This window comes from Chlorocebus sabaeus, chromosome 13 (assembly GCF_047675955.1).
Source record: "Chlorocebus sabaeus isolate Y175 chromosome 13, mChlSab1.0.hap1, whole genome shotgun sequence".
NCBI lineage: Eukaryota > Metazoa > Chordata > Mammalia > Primates > Cercopithecidae > Chlorocebus > Chlorocebus sabaeus.
This window is the reverse complement of record NC_132916.1, coordinates 47,223,128-47,240,012: the sequence shown is the minus strand read 5'-3', so window position 1 is coordinate 47,240,012 and position 16,885 is coordinate 47,223,128. Positions and strand designations below refer to the sequence as shown.

The window sequence follows — 16,885 nt, the reverse complement described above, 5'->3', positions numbered from 1 at the left end:
TTAGTAGAGATGTAGTTTCATTATGTTGACCAGGCTGTTCTTGAACTCTTGACCTCAGCTGATTCACCCATCTCAGCTTCTCAAAGTGCAGGGATTACAGGCATGAGCCACCATGTCTGGCCTATTTTACTATTTTTGAGAAACTTGTTAAAACATATTTATAATATTCACTAAATGATAAAAGAGCAACTGTGGCTACACATGACCTAACGCCATCCTCAAAAGAGCATGGATAAGGGGAGATTATATTCGGGTTTCCCATGAAAAGGAAGAAGCCAAGTTTTCAAGAGGATACACGGGAAACTTAGCTCATATTGTTGGTACAATTATTTCCCTATTTTATTGATGAGAAAACAGTGTGCTGGCTGTCAATTAAACTAGTAGGTCTTCATTGCACTTGCAACTCTTACTGGCTTTTTATATGTTGTCTCCACTAGAGTGACTTTCAGAAGGGCAAAGACTTTGTTTTGTTCATTTCCATACCTCCAGTATACAGAACACAGGTTATGTTAGTGTAAAAAATGAAATAAACCGAAATCATTATTCAACCCAGTCCACTGCTTTAAGGGGAAGACTTTATATATAACTGACACTTTCTTGTATCTCCATTCTATCATTCTAGAAGTCAGGAAGTTCTTTCTAATGACTTGGAGATAATACCAATGTATCAAATATGTTTGAACAAATCGAAAATAATTTCAAAATATTACAATATGGCCATATATGTTTTAAGTTAGTTTTTAAAGCATTTTATACGTCCAAATGCTAGCACCAAATTCACATGTGTCTATATGACAAATTTCTTCGTAGCTATTTGATATGATGTTTTCTAAATTTACAGAAATTTAGTTAATGATGAAAAAGCTGAAAGGGCATATACACACACCTGCATTTCTGAATCTGAAATTTCATTTAGTGACATTTTATTTAACAGTACTTCATTCATCCTCAGAAATAAAAAAGACAATAGTTTCTCTTTAAAAAAGGAAATAAAATATTAATATCATGGTTTTCAGAATATAATAAACAATTATCTGTTTTGTAAAATTGTTGAATGCATTATAAAGTGGACATAATTAACACGATTTACCAAGGAACATACCCTCAGGATTCAATCATAAGAAATTATGAAAAGAAAATTCCACCTAAGAGAACATGAACTATAATATCTTTCATGTGTTGTGTATACTTGAGCTTGAACTCTATATCTGAAGTGATGCTAAACACATTCATAAAAGTTGGCAAAAAAGGATGTCACAGAGGGAAATGGTTTCCACTGTACAGACTATCAAGGAACAAATATTAAGAAACATAAGGAAATTCTGCCTTGTTTGTGAGCAAGAATCATTAGTCTCTTCTCTAGAGAATGTTTTCCAAACTGTTAACCCTGATTACCGTATCCTTGTGTAACTGACAAGAAATATAATCTATATTGATTAACAATGTCCTACATAGTGCACAAAGAGGAATAAAATTCCTACCCATCACAAAGCCACTAAAAGACTACTTCTGAAACATTTTCAAATATCTATCCTTATTCTTCAGGTTATATTTCTTCTTCAACATAACTGCTGTTCCTTTAAATTCAATGTCTTCTTAATATAGGTTCTGATAGGAGATTATAAAACAGGAGGCTTAAATTTTTACAGTGTTGGGCAAGGCACAACAATGTAGCTGAGAAAAAGGAATAACAGGTTTGGTAAGGATTAAAAGTTAAATTGCAAAGGGTACAAATCATAAACCTATCACACCAAGAACCAATATCTAGGTCATTTAGTTACTAAAATTATGGAGAAGTCAGTTCAAGTAGGAAATAAAAATTTGGGATAGTTAAGAACAATTGTGACTGTAAGGCTCTAAAAATGATAGCTGAAATTAAAATAAAGAGAAGGGAACAAGTTGAAAAGCCAGTTCAAATGTGTGTGAGCATGAGCAATTTCTATCATCTTGTGTCAGAGCTATAAATTTTCAACATAAAACTTTAAAGATATGTAACATGAAACCCAACAATAGTTCACAGACTAAAAGACTGTAATATATAGATTTCAAGATCATGGAAAGACCTTAGAAACACCATACTTCCTCATTCATTTTATAATTGTTACAGAGAAGGTACGAACACAATGTCTTTGTTTTTTTTCTCTCTTCTCCTTTCCATTAAAAGTATACCTAATATAAATGACGAGTTAGTGGGTACAGCACACCAACATGGCACATGTATACATATGTAACAAACCTGCACGTTGTGCACATGTACCCTAAAACTTAAAGTATAATAATAATAAAAAAAGTAACTACATAGTCATATTCTCTTAAACTGACTTCCAATACTGGAATTATGGTCTTTTAACTCCCTGCAGATTTTTTAAAATTGAAATTAACTATGATAATCCATGAAGGACAATTCCGTATAGTTTTAATCTCAAAATTACTTTTCCCGTGCGCTATCTTGTAGTCTCTCCAAGAGTAAGCCATGTGGATAGATACAGGGTCCAGTGACCATGGAGTAACTTCTAAAGACAAAACTGAAACACTGACGTAAAACTTAGGCTCAGCGATAGAGACTACAATTGGGGAGAAGAGGATATCATTTTTGATTCATGATTCCATCATCATAAGATGATAAAATTTCTCCTTTGAAGATAAATAACAAAACTTTTAAATTAAGAAAACAAGAAACTGTCTTTCAATTCATACTATTGGCTGTTATATAACTTGCTGAAACAAATTAGGATCTTCATGAAATACTTTTGGATTCGCTAAGTTCCGGGAACTGTTCAAGGCACCAGTAATGCAGTAGTAAACAGACAGAAAAAAAATTCCTGTCCTTGTGGAGTTCACATTGCTGTTGGGGGAAAATGTAAAGTAAATAAATAATCTATATGGCGTATCAAGTGATAAATGCTATGGAGAGGAAATACAGCAGGAAAGGAAAACAGGGCTGTTTCATCTAAAATTGGGAGAGTCCTCACAAAGAAGATGACATATAAGCAAAGACCTGAAGAAGATGAGGGAATAAATCATGTGGATATCTGAAATTAGAGGCAAAGGGAACAGAAATGCAAAAGTCCTGAGGTAGAGGCATGCTTAGCAAGTTCCCAGAACAGCAAAGATGACAGTTTGGCAGCAGTAGATAAAAGAGAGATTCTTAAGAGATGATCTAAGAAAAGACAAGAACAGGGTAGAGAATCTCAAAAGCAAGTAATTAAAGTATTTAACAACTATTTTTGTATATTACTGGCAAAAATGTCAGCCCAGTCAGAAACCCTGTTATATTGCTATACTGGTGCTTACTGCCTTCATATCAACACTTCTCATACACCAATATAAAGACATTGACTTTTACTCTTTCAGAGGGTTTTGAGAACAAAATGATCTGAGTTACATTTTAAGAGACTCACTCTTGCTAGTGTGTTGAAAATTGACTCTGGCAGCAAGGAGACTAGTTTTTATATTATTAAAATATTCCAGATGAAAAATGTTGAAGACTTGGGCCAATGCAGTGATGATGAAGATTGGTTAGAGTGTGGATATATTTTGAAGACCCAGCAGCATGAGCTAGCTGATTGGATGCAGTTTTGAGACAAAAAGAGGAAGGAAAGAGAGGATGACTCCAAAACTTTTATTCCTAGAAACTGGAAATTGAGGTCGACACATAGTGAGGTGAGAAGGCTAAAGGGGAAGCAGGGTCAGAGTGTAAGTAGTTTGGTTTTGTAAATGTTAAATTTCCCATGTCCATTAGCCATCCAATTAAAATTGTTAGCTATATGAATGAGGAGTAAGGGATATTACCAGTCTTCCCTATGAATACAAGACACAAAAAACACAACAATTTTCTAGCACTAAAACTTTATATTTCATAAAACTTTTAGGTAATAATTTATAAACCAGCATGCAAATATTTCAATCATATGCAACTAAGTGAATTATGTTCATATATGTATAATATAGGATTTTTTTCTTAATGGCAACAAAGCATTTGTGGCTTCTGTCTTATACTTTGATGATACCAATTAGAAAAAAAGGGAGGAAAACAGCATATTTATTTTTATTTTTAGAGAAAGAAGTGATGCTCAGAGGTACGTGTTCTTGATGATGTTTCTATGTGGAAACTTGCTTCACACCAGAGATTTGATCATCACTTCCCCAAGGTCTCTTTTCACTTGTCAAGTATTTAACTGTTGACATTAGAAACCCTTGACTTTTTGAAATAGCTTTCTGCTTATAATTAAAAATATTTTCTACTCGATCCTCCTGAAGAAGGTACACACTTTTTGGTAACGAGAGTTGAGACAATATCTCTGGCTTTCTCTGTGTTTTCTGGTTGCCCCGGTTCATTCCCACTGAGGGTATTACTGCTGGAAATGTGGCTTCTCCTGGCTTGCCTTTAGGAGGGAGCAGCAATAATGATTCTTGATAATCTCAAGAATTCTGTGTAAAGGAAATCCTCTGAGTTTGAGCCAAAGAAATTCACGAAGTCTACTTGTAGATGGTTCTCGGTAAATGTAATTGAGTCTCTTATACTTTATTAGATGACATTTCATCCACAAATAGGGTAAATGAGGGAAACTCACAGAAGACACAAATGTTTATTTATTGAGTAAGCATTATTTCTCAAATCAGGCTGATTTTTTTTTTTTTTTAATTTCACGTCATATTTTGACCTGGGATTACTTTTTTGAGGATTTATTTAAACCAATGCTTTTCTGTAATTCAAATTTCTAAATTTAATATCTTGCCTAATCCAGTCACTATATGTGCAAATGTGAAAATCCTAGTAGTTTTATTTACTGATCATTCCTTTGCTATATGTAATTAAAACATTCGTTTACTCCTTTCAGACTTTCATTTGAAAGTTTGACTAGAAGTTATAGCATATTGAATATGTCATTTTGATGAAACAAATTACTATATATTTCCCTTTTTGATCTCCACACATGCAAATATCACAAATTTGAGGAATCCTAACTTAAATAGCTAAGCACAATTTCTCTCAAAATAAAAATATTGTTAATTTTTAGATGATTTTTTAAAGAAATCTCCACTTTATAGATGTAGCAGATCCAGAACTCACAAATTTAACATTAACCATGTGCAAAATAAATGTATACATGTAAAATATAAAATATACAAAATAAAAGTATACATTTCTTTCAAACAGAAATGTATACTTATCCAAAAATTATATTATACTGTACTGGAATTTATAACTCCTTCAAAAGGCCAAGTAGTAAACAGTGTGTAGTACTAAATAAATAGTATATAGTAGTAAAAATGAATAACATTGGAGTAAAATAGCAAATAATATACTCAGTATTCTTCAAGGACTTGTATGGTTTCCTGTTAGACATCTTTTATTTTTCCTGGATAGCTTTGAAAACAAAACTATTTGGTTTTCTGAGTTTTATTTATCATTTAAGCAAATATAAAATCTTAAAAAATTGAAAAATTGGATTAGAAACAAGATAATGCTTTGTATCTCTGTTCAATGTAAATGAATTAAAATTCACTGCAATTTTTTTAAGTAGTTGAGGATTGGTTGACTCTGAAAACTGCGGTTAAAATTTATTTTGATTTTTACCTAAGTCCCTCTCGTTCACCAGGTGAAATAAGTCTTACAGAATAAATGCACCGATATCAAGGACAGAAATATTTGCATTGAGACTTAAAACAAAGTCAAATATAGACAAAACATCTTCTAAATTTTAACAATTTCCACTATTTACCATGAGTGCCTTGATTATATTTAAGTCCTACAATTCAGTGATTTCTAATTTTTTTTATTTCAATAGCATCATTTGTACACCTCCTTCCTTGAGAAAAGGCTAATTTGAGTGTTTCAATCCACAACGTTGTTATTTTGTATTTTTTTTCCTATAGTACCTGGGTATTCATTCCCATATTTAGTACATAATAGAATCCACAGCACTATTTTCATGTCTGATGTTAACTTCCAAATATTTATAAAATAAAAACTTTAATTCTTAAAATAGAATATATTCTCTAAGCCACTGAGATCATAATATAATAATGTTACAAAGCCAAGCTTCTTTTGTATTTTTACTTATTTGCCCCTTTTCATGTAGTAAATAATGCCAAATAGTTCCAGTAGCATATGGGAAGCTGTTTTTTCAATTAAAACCAAAGACCAAAAGCAAGAAAACAAATCCTTTTCATTACTGAAGATAATTACACACCTTGCATATTCAACCAATCTTCTTTTGTTCCAATACATTGGTTTATAATCTGCCTCTTCTTGTATGATCAGTGACCTCACAAATTTCAAATGCATTACTATGTTTCAAGCTATGGATTTATATAGCAGATCTAAAATGGAATATATGCCTATGAGCTTATTGTTGTAAAAATGTACATATACCATATCTGAAAGTTCAAGTATCATGATAGAGCTCTGCTCATTTTATTTTGTGTGTTAAAAATTGTTTGAAGTGTCCTCATGGCTGATGGCAACTTTTCATGTAATCATTAATAAATATACACAAAAAAAGAAGCTGAGATATTATTCACCAACCACACCAGGCAGATCTTTAAATAAAACAACAGAACAGTGTAAAGCCTCTTAGCGAACTTTCTGAATGTAACTTCTTTAAGGACCACAGACATGTCCATAAACCTTTACATTGTAGAAGTAAATGAACCCTGTCCCTAAAGACATACTCCATGGCTCTGAAGGTGTCTTTTTGTGAAGAGTCATAAACATCTTCCCCAATGTCTGAAACAACTCTCCAATTTCTTGATGCAATACAGGGACTTCTGTTCCCTCAGAAATATTACAGAAGCTTCACATGTTTAACAATACAGCCTAGTTAACAGTGTTAAAGGAAGCTAAGTATGAATGTATGAATTTTTGGCTTTCCTGCTTATGAATGTATGAATTTTTGGTACTATAAAGTAAGTATTCTGTATGAAAAAACTTAGGAAATATCCCTGTCTACACTTATGCAAACCATTACTGAAATAAAAGAATTCATGCATGCCCACTTCGAAAACTTCCTTGCAAAATTCTGTTTAATACTTGTATATCATTCCAGCATAGTGTCACGTTTATCATTAACATGTATTAAAGTTACTGTATTTAACTTACACAACAGAGACTTAATACTATAGGAGTATGCTCAAATAAAGGCGTTAAATGTCCTTCTTCAAATGATATCTATATTTCACCTATATAATATAGATTTATGTATTTACTTTTTGGAAGAGAGTACAAATAAAATCCATATGCCTGTATCACTGTTTTATTCCATTTTCAAAGAGGCACTTTTTCATATTTGTTAGAGTATATTTTCATGATAATCTCTTCCTTCTTAAATAGTAATCAAAAATGCGGGCAAATATCACTGACAACATGATAAGAGAAGTTATTTTTAAATCAGCTTTGGAATCACCTGCCGCTGAAATAACTGGAAGAAAGAAAAGATACCAAAAATAGAAGATGGAACAGGTAGGGTGAAAGAAGTAAATGGACTACTGCACCATTCCAAGTCAAATGTGGTAATTCTTTGAAGCCCACAAATCTCAAGTGACAAGACAACTAAAATAGTTCTCAAAGTACAGAGAAAAATTCATTAGGACAAACAGTCTAGTGTGTTAGTGTGTGTGTAAGAGAGTGTGTGTGTGTGTTTGTGAGAGAGAGAGAGAGGAGGTGTGAGGCGGTATACTATTGCAATTAAAATACAAGAATATAGGAGTGCTAATAGGCATACAAGTATAGTGTATAGGTTATACATAGACATAGGTATGTGACACAGAATATCATGAAGGGAAAAATTCCTAAACAGTGCTAACTAGCTGGTGCTGAGGGGTAAATTTATAAAGCTGAATGAATATCCCTTGACTAAGGTTCACAAACATTACTAGAAAATTAGTTTATTCACAGAATGAACTAGATATGGTGATTTCAAAAGGCATCATCATTGTAATTCGTTCATTCGTTTTAAAATATTTTACACAATCTAGCCAACTCTCAATTGCTCATCTAAAGATGAGCAGTAATGCAATGCAAACTTTCCAAATGCGGGTCTGGGAGACAGTGGGAATGATAATTATAATTAGATAGGCATACACATAAAATACGCCTTTCTAGTTATTTTTATATATGACACTAACTTTATGATAGGGGAAAGAAGCTGCCAATGCTGGTTGACATCTGAAACTGGGAGAATTTTGAAAACTGGAAATAAATGGTACACATCAAGAGAAACTCATGAGAATGAAAAGTTGACTGCCCTCTGCACTTACAATGTTTCTATTTTATTCCAATGGATTATACTGCCTAAGGTTTATATAGTCTATGAAGCCCATGGCTACAAAATGTATGTCAGGTAGGCAAGAATGTAGGAATATCAATGCTTAGAATTCTTATAAAGGTAGAAACTGCTGAGACATGTTGTCCCCAGTGCATTCCAATCTCTGTAAAAGTCACAAGGAGAGCAGAGTGCCTGACAGTCATTATTCTTCTGCACTTGACTGGAGGTTGGCATTATTAAGGTATCTTTCATTTGTGTTACTTAATGTATTTTTACATACATGAGGCAGTCCATTGATATACTGTACATTGGTGTACTCAGCTTGCTTTTACAATTTTTGGCTGCAGAATCGTAACAAATTTTTGAAGCTTTTGGCTAAAAAATGTGAAGACTGCCACATGCCTTTATTTTTGATGATTTCCAAGAGTTTCTGAGATATTTTTCTTCCAAAAGAATATTTTAATGGTAAACTCTAAATCTCAAAATTTATTACGGGTGATAAAAATCTTTTTTTCACATTGAAATTTAAAATAAAAAAATTTAAAATTTGCTGCAATTGTATACATTTTATGAAATAAAACGTTAAATATGCAAATTTCTAAATCAATGTATAAATGATTACATGCTGTCTTAGATGCCTTCCAATGATTTCATTATATCTCCTGAATATAATGTGTTTCTTCAGCCTTTTCTGAAAGAAATTGTGGATAAATAGGATCACGAAGATAATTAACTTAAATTTGAAAAATAAAATTGGCTCTCTGTCACGTGATGCTACCTACACTATGTTGAGACCTGTTGCTTCTTTGAAGGAAAAATATAGTTCAAATAATATGGCACATATTTAAAATTGCATTATAAATTAAATTGGAACTCCCTTAAATAGGTACACTGAAAGTCAGTTTCACTATTTCTCATATTCATTAACTTCAGTGGAAGTAGTTTTCCAGAGTTATCTCATGTAATTATCTATAAGATCATTGAATATCTATGATTTATTTTATAAGCCTGTCACATCAAGTATTTGTTAGATCTCAGTAAAAATATATATGTGTGAATATATATATATATATATACTTTTTAACCAGTGCACAACAATTAGAAATTAGCCCCTCATCTGTAAGTGGAAAATTTTATGTTCGAAATTAGCTGTCAAAACACTATTCACATATGAATTCTCATTCTCTTGGTCAAACAGTTTTGGGGAGGAAATGTACTTTAAGTACATTAGAGAGAAATATAATGGGGAATTGAATAAAGGACACATTGTGAAGACAGTAATTTAAAAAGAATCCACTCTCTTTTACAATTCTACGTCTTAATTGAGGAAACACATCTTTTCATGAGATTCCAAGAATTAAACAACATAGAAGAGTTCAAGTGTTTAGTTTACCAGCTCATCTGCCATTCCTTGTCTCCAAAATGCAAGGCCAATGTTACTAAGACACATTTCTCTGAAATGAAAATCACTAGACAGGAAATATATTAATCATAAAACTTCCTGGAATCATTTAGTTGTGTGTGCCCTTTAAGAGTATGTTTGAATACTGACAGAGTTTCAGAGAAAAACAGTGAAAGAACCACTATGACAGCTGAAATATGGCTTCATAGGAAAGAGGGCTACATTTAATTAGCTTTGATTGTGTCTTTTCTACTTTTTGTTATAGTTCATATCACTGGCATGGACTTTTGAGCCAACCTTTTTCCAAACTGAGTTACTACTGAAATTTACAAACTTGACATGAAGATTACATTATATTTACAAATAACTTGGCACTTACAGAATAAATTATTGACATTTTAAAAATCCAGCCTAGGGCCCCCATGGTTCAGGTCAAGGAAAGCCTGATGCCTTATTATATATTATGCTACATTAACATGAATAAGTCGGTTTCCAGCTGGTAATTCCTCCACAGTGCTGTCCCTGTTGCTGAAAACCAATACTTCCCATTTCTAATCCATGAAGGGGATGTAGAGAAGTTATTAGTCCAGAGAAAGCAATGGTTGCATGTTTTCTTCCTCATTTTTATCCATGCGTTTTAGTACTGTAGGATCCACTACTGATTGAGATCTGGAAAGGATAAAGCCAGCGTCAGTGAGTTATTATCAGCTAATTGCACAGATGACATTCTCTCCTCTGTCTTTTTGTCATTACTTCTCCCAAGAATGTGAATTCCCTTCCTCTATATCAAGAAATTTATGAACTGTGGATGTTGCACATTTAGAGAAAAACCACTGCTGGTGATGTTTTTCACTGGAGTGAGGAAATAATCCCTTCTGGCCTCTAAATAGAATAGTGAAGCTGCCAATGATTCTAAATAGACTATACGTGACTTAAGAGCTCCTCACAGTTGAGCAAGATTCTTTTCTTTGAGATACCAAAAATTTCTAGTGTAAGATAGATGTTTTCCAATAAAACATCTCCAAATGGAAAAAAAATTACAGTGAAATGATTATTATGATAAACTAAATAGAAATAACAGGAGGCTTAATTCCAGTCTTTAAAAACAATTATGAAAAAAATGCAACAAGAATGCACCTTTTTTTGACTGTCATTTTTCAACTAATGATTGTATCAAGAAAAAGATCAAAATTTTTATTTTTTTTTAAATTTCCTAATAGAATATCCAAATAAAATCAACCTTATCTTGAAAATGTCATGGAATTTTTAAATTTCATGGATTTTTAAAAAGTAAAACCCCCTCTTGTTTAGGCAGCAACACTTTATGATTAGTAAAGCACATAATTTGAAAACTCACTTATACATGCCTTCGATAGCAGTTGGGGCTTATATCTCAATTTATCATTAGGAAACAACATGAGAGTGGGAAAGAGGAAAATCAATGAAACCTGCTCCTGTCGTGGCAGGAAGCTGCCATCTTAACAGCTATAACATTTAGTAAGCAGCTGCCCTTTTAGAATTCTCCTTGGTAATGAATTCTTCCCCTGCTGCTGCATTCCAGCCAATTGGCTTTTGCTGTGGCAATATGCCTCTTAGCAGACCTCATTAACTTCTGAAAAGACTATAACCTAAAACACAACTGCACATGCAAATGAAAAAGAACAGCAACGGAACTAATTATCAGAGAAAAAATAATTACAGGATTAACTGATAAACTCACTAAATTTAAATAAACTTAAATTATTTCCTAAAGAGGGAATGAAAATGAAGGTGAAAGCATTAAAAAATTGAGAGATTTTGTTTCCTAAGTGTCATTTACACTATTTTATCTAAATATTAAATAGGCATTAGATGCCTATCATGGAAAAAAGACTAACTAAAGTTGTGTGTGTATGAGTATAAGAGAGAATAGATGAGGATATAAGAAAAGGATAAGCTACGAATATAAGAATAGGATGAGGAAAAGGACAATAAGGAGAAAGAAGAGAGAAAATAGAGAGTTTGCGTCACTTTTAAATGCAATAATACATAATCATCTTTATTTACAGTGCATGAATAAAACACTTTTTAACAAAGGAGACAATTCCACAAAAGACTAAGTAATTAGACTTTTAACTTTGTTTTTAGGTGAGACCCAACTAAGCAAATTGGCTCTCAGAAGAATTCATGTCAAAAGGGAAAGAGGCTCATTTAATGTCCTGTGCTAAAGTATTAACTTGACAACTGATATGCACTAGACTGCAAGTTCCACAAGCAGGGACTTTATCAGTTTCTTTCCTTATTGTGAATACAACATCCATCATAGGGCTTGGAAAAGAGTAAGGTCTTCATGTCTTGACTTCTAGCCAGTAAATAATTTCCATATTAAAAGAACTTCAGTATTAAGCACTCAAAATGAAGAGTAATGAGGATAATAGAGAAAGCAATTCCATTTTCTTTACAGAAAATAAATTTTAAAATTCTCATAAAATTAAATATATTATATAATTATTGAGGTATATCCTAATAATATTCCATAAGTACATACCAAAGCTCTTCAGACAGCACAAGGCACAATAGTTAATTTGCCATAATATTCTATTGCACATTATACAGATATGCACACATACACACATTCTAAGTGTGTGTTTCATGACTGTTTTTGAAAAAATATGAGAGAATATGACATCTTTAACAAAATATTTTAAATTACAGTGTATTATTCAACCTGGGATTAAGTTTCTAGTTTGCTTTTATCATGCACTACAGATATGAGGATTGTTGGACAATGAATTCTGGTTCTATATGTGAAACAATGCCTCAATCATAGAACAAAAGTGAGTCAGAAACAATTTGAGATTAATTGTTTTTTCTTTTTGGTATTTAGTTGTCCCAAGTGTATGGCTATTTTAGTCCAAATTTTTTTACCCTCTTTTATGACTGAATAGGATTATTTGTGCTGGATCAAAAGTGTTAATGAATTGATTTATTCCAGCCACAGGAGAGGGAGCTGTCTCTCATTAACTCATACATCTCAGAGGTTTCTGGGTTTTGTTTTTTTTTCTTTGTTTGTTTTGGTTTTGTTTGAGGCAAAGACTCACTCTGTCACCCAGGCTGGAGTGCAGTGGCGCGATCTCAGGTCACTGCAACCTCAGGCTCCTGGGTTCAACTGATCCTCTCACTTCCCCCACGTAGCCGAGATTACAAGCATGCATCACCACGCGTGGCTAATTTTTGTATTTTTAGTAGAGATGAGGTTTCACCATGTTGACCAGGCTGGTCTCATGTCTCCTGACCTCAAATGATCCACCCACCTTGGCCTCCCAAAGTGCTGGAATTACAGGCATTGGCCACTGTGCCCAGCCCATCTCAGGGGTTTCAATGCAGCTTCTATTGTTTTCACAATGAATATATTTTCTTTCTTTCTTGAAAACCAGTAATTTAGATTTAGGTATCCAATACTCATTTCTCATGCATCTACAATACATAGTGTTTAAGAAACTAGATTTTGAACAGAAGCGGATCATAACTCCAGTTGCTAATAACAGCAGTTTACTAGCTGTGTGATCATGGGAAGACTAAGCTTCCTAAGATTTTGTTCTCTATTTTTGTAAAATGGGGAAAATAATACCCACATCATACAGTTATGATGAGGGTCAGACGCAACAATGCATCCATAAACCCCGCACAAATTCTGGCATATGGTTAAGGAAATGGCTCATGGAATACTATTGCCTATGTACAGATATTAGCATTGCTACTTTGTAGTTATGCAACATGTGGAAGTCACTTACCTTTCCTGTTTCTCAGTCTCTCTATCAATAAAATGGGCATACTACTACTTGATTAGTTGCTTCAAGAAGCAAATGAGTCAACATACATAGAGTATTGGAACGGGGTTTTGCATAGAGCAACAATAAATGTTTAACCTTATTCAATAATAATATATTCAATATTCAATAATCGGAAGTGCGTATCATGAAAATAAGTGCTGTTGCTCACTACTGTTATGTGCCAGGCACTATCATAGGCATTGGCAACATAAGGTAAAAGACACTCTCCAGTTCTAAAATACTTACTCTAGTGAACTTTGTATTTGTATCTTTACACATGATGACTATGCTGCTCCTCCATAAATTTACACCAAAAGACAAAGTAATCTTTTTACATGTCTAGCTACATTTACCCAAAAGAAGAATTATCCATAACTCTTTAGTGATGGAATTATTTTCTCTCTCTTAATTTAAAGATATCATAAAACTACCAAAAGAAAAGGGACAAGGGGAATCAATGTGGAACATGGGAGCAATCTTCTCTTATCCTTGATGGTGAACTGCCATTTCCTGACAGAGAACATGAGAATCAAGTGCAAAACCTTTCTTAATTTCATTCTTCAGGAATTGTCCAATAGAATCATAAATGTTTCATATGATACCAGATATACGCCAAACAATGCCTAAAACTCTAATCAGCCCATGACACCAGCAAGAAACTCAAGATTGGGGCCATTAATGGTTTATAAGCAAAGTGTTCAGGGGAGAAAATAGCCTAATTAGAGAAAAGAATCATGATACAAAAGGTGGATAGACTGGGCTAAATCTAACGAGATGGGCCTTAATCAATTAAAATAATGTGATTGGAGGGCAAAGCTAAACAATAGGAGGATATGGATTGGTAAGTAAAGAGACTTTCAAGTTTTCGGAACTCCCATATGAGTCAGCTCTGGCTGCTTGAACAATAGCAACAATGATAACAACAGCAACTCAAAGAAGCCACTGAGGCCTATCCTGCAAAGTCAGAACTCTGCAACTTAAATACAATACCAGGTCAGATGTTCCCTATTCAGTTATGAATACTGCACTTAAAGGGGGCCACTGATGGGCAGCAGAGCACTCCTCCATGCATTCAACTTGTATTTCCTGAGCACCCTCTGTTGCTCCAGGACCTTCTCCAGGCACTGGGGATTCAGAGAATAGGGTAAACATAGGCAATATCATCCCCTTGAAGCTTACTTTGGGGTGTGGAGTTGATATAAAATTGAACAAAATCAGCAATTTCACAGGCTAAAAGTGTTATGAAGAGAATAAAATAAAGAAGGGTGATGGACAGGGAGTGACCAGAATGAGGAGGAAGCAGAACTGACTAAGACCAGGTGGGTGACGAAGATCAAAAGACTCTTCTGAGGAGCTGACCTTTGATTGGGACCAGCCATTTGAAGATGAAGGAAAAGAGCATTCCAGGTGGTGGTGACAAGGTTAAAAAGAGAAGACTATTGTGTCTGAAAAGCAGGGGGGGAGAGGAAGAATATGGGATACACCTGGAGCAGACAGGGAGTCCGTGTCAGATCAGGTAGCATCTCGTAAGCCATGATAAGGAGGTGATTCTATTCATTGTATAAATAACAGTCATTAAAATCATAAAGCCAAGGCCTGCACGGTGGCTCACACCTGCAATCCCTGCACTTTGAGAGGCCGAGGCAGGTGGATCATTTGAGGCCAAGAATTTGAGACCAGTCTGGGCAACATAGTGAGACCCGGTCTTTCCAAAAAAAAAAAAAAATTAAAAATTAACTGGGCATGGTGACAGGCACTTGTAGTCCCAGCTGTTTGGGGAGTTGAGGTGGTAGCATTGCTTGAGCACAGGGAGGTCGAGGCTGCAGTGAGTCATGATCACGCCACTGCACTTCAGCCTGGGCAACACAAAGAGAACCTGCCTCAAAAAAATAAAAATAAAAATAAAGCCAAGATGTGATATGGTCTGATTTATATTTTTAAAAGATTTTTGGATTGCCATGTGAATAATAAATTGGGAGTAGGGGAGCAGGTAAGGCTGGAATCACCAAGAACAGTTAAAAAATTTTTAGGGGAAGGGTGCAGCTGAGCAGAGTGCAGGTGATGTGTAGAAGATAAAGAGAAAAATGTGCTCACGTGATGGGCCACACGAGGAATCATGCCTCAGGCAGAATGGCTGAAGAAAAAGGGCCTTATTAGCTGACAAAGAAGAACACTAGTGGACACCAATGACAGCTGCCTCCAAATCCTTATGTAGTTCAGTTCCTGAGAAAGGGCCTCTGTGCCACGAAGGGTAGGCAGGCTTTATGTCAATGAAGCGAAGGACGCCACATCTCATGCAGTGGAGCCCTGCTCCGCTACATATAGACAACCTAATGTTGAGGATGCAGTATCTGTTTAACATGGTTGCTGTGAGGATTTAATAAATTAATGTAAAAAAAAGACACCTAATTCATGATAAGTACCTAGTAAATGATAGATTATAACAACTGTTATCATTAGGATTATTTTATTAGAAGAAAACTATTTTAGGAGAAGTTTCTTTTAACCACTTTTCTCTTAAAAAACTTTTAAATAATTTGATGAAATATATGACTTCTCACCAGAAAATAAATGCATGACATATACATATAGTACATTCATACTTATGCACACAAAATTTTGCATACAACTTTTAGCACTTAACAGAATCCTTTGAGAGCCCATCCATGAACCCCTTAGGAAAGCAGAGATCTCAAGAAGTTCTGTTCTAAAAGAAGGGAGTTAAGAAGCCTAAAGTTGGTTTAAATATAAGCTTACTAACTAGTGGAAAATTAGAGCAGGGAGTTTCTGCTAATTCTGCTGTTTCCATTCTCTCCAAGGAGTTGTACAGCAGCCTGGAGAGAGGAAATCAATGCACACATATACTAACAACAACCACAACAGAGGCAGCAGCATAAAAGAGACCATCCTGGCCAGGCGCAGTGGCTCATGCCTGTAATCCCAGAATTTTGGGAGGCCGAGGCAGGTGGATCATAAGGTCAGGAGTTTGAGACCAGCCTGGACAAGATGGTGAAACCCCATCTCTACTAAAAGTACAAAAATTAGCCGGGTGCAGTGGTGGGAGCCTGTAATCCCAGCTACGTGGGAGGCTAAGGCAGGAGAATCCCTTGAACCAGGAAGGTGGAGGTTGCAGTGAGTCATGATTGCGCCCTTGCACTCTAGCCTGGGCGACAGAGCTAGACTCATCTCAAAAAAAAAAAAAAAGGCCATCCTTAAAGAACAGGCACATTACTCCATGAGTCAGAGCTATGGGCAAAGGGCCTTAAGGCTTTCATCAGAGAAGGATGCCAGACATTGGCATGACCCGTTCAATGTCCTTGTATCCTCCCTGAGCTAGGTGAGGCGACACTTGCAGGGGCTATGGTGCCCATATTTCTGTGAATGTGAAATGAACTGGAGAA

The 16,885-nt window shown here is 34.6% G+C and overlaps 1 protein-coding gene across 1 annotated transcript in view; it reads right to left on the bottom strand.

Annotated features, from left to right (window-relative positions):
• Window positions 1–4,506: 4,506 nt before the first annotated feature.
• CLVS2 (clavesin 2) overlaps window positions 4,507–16,885 on the bottom strand; it is a 72,585-nt gene continuing 60,206 nt past the window's right edge. Inside the window, exon 6 of the mRNA XM_008007179.3 lies at window positions 4,507–10,341. Coding sequence (XP_008005370.1) covers window positions 10,254–10,341 — 88 coding nt within the window. The 3' untranslated portion in view covers window positions 4,507–10,253. The remainder of the gene's footprint in view (window positions 10,342–16,885) is intronic.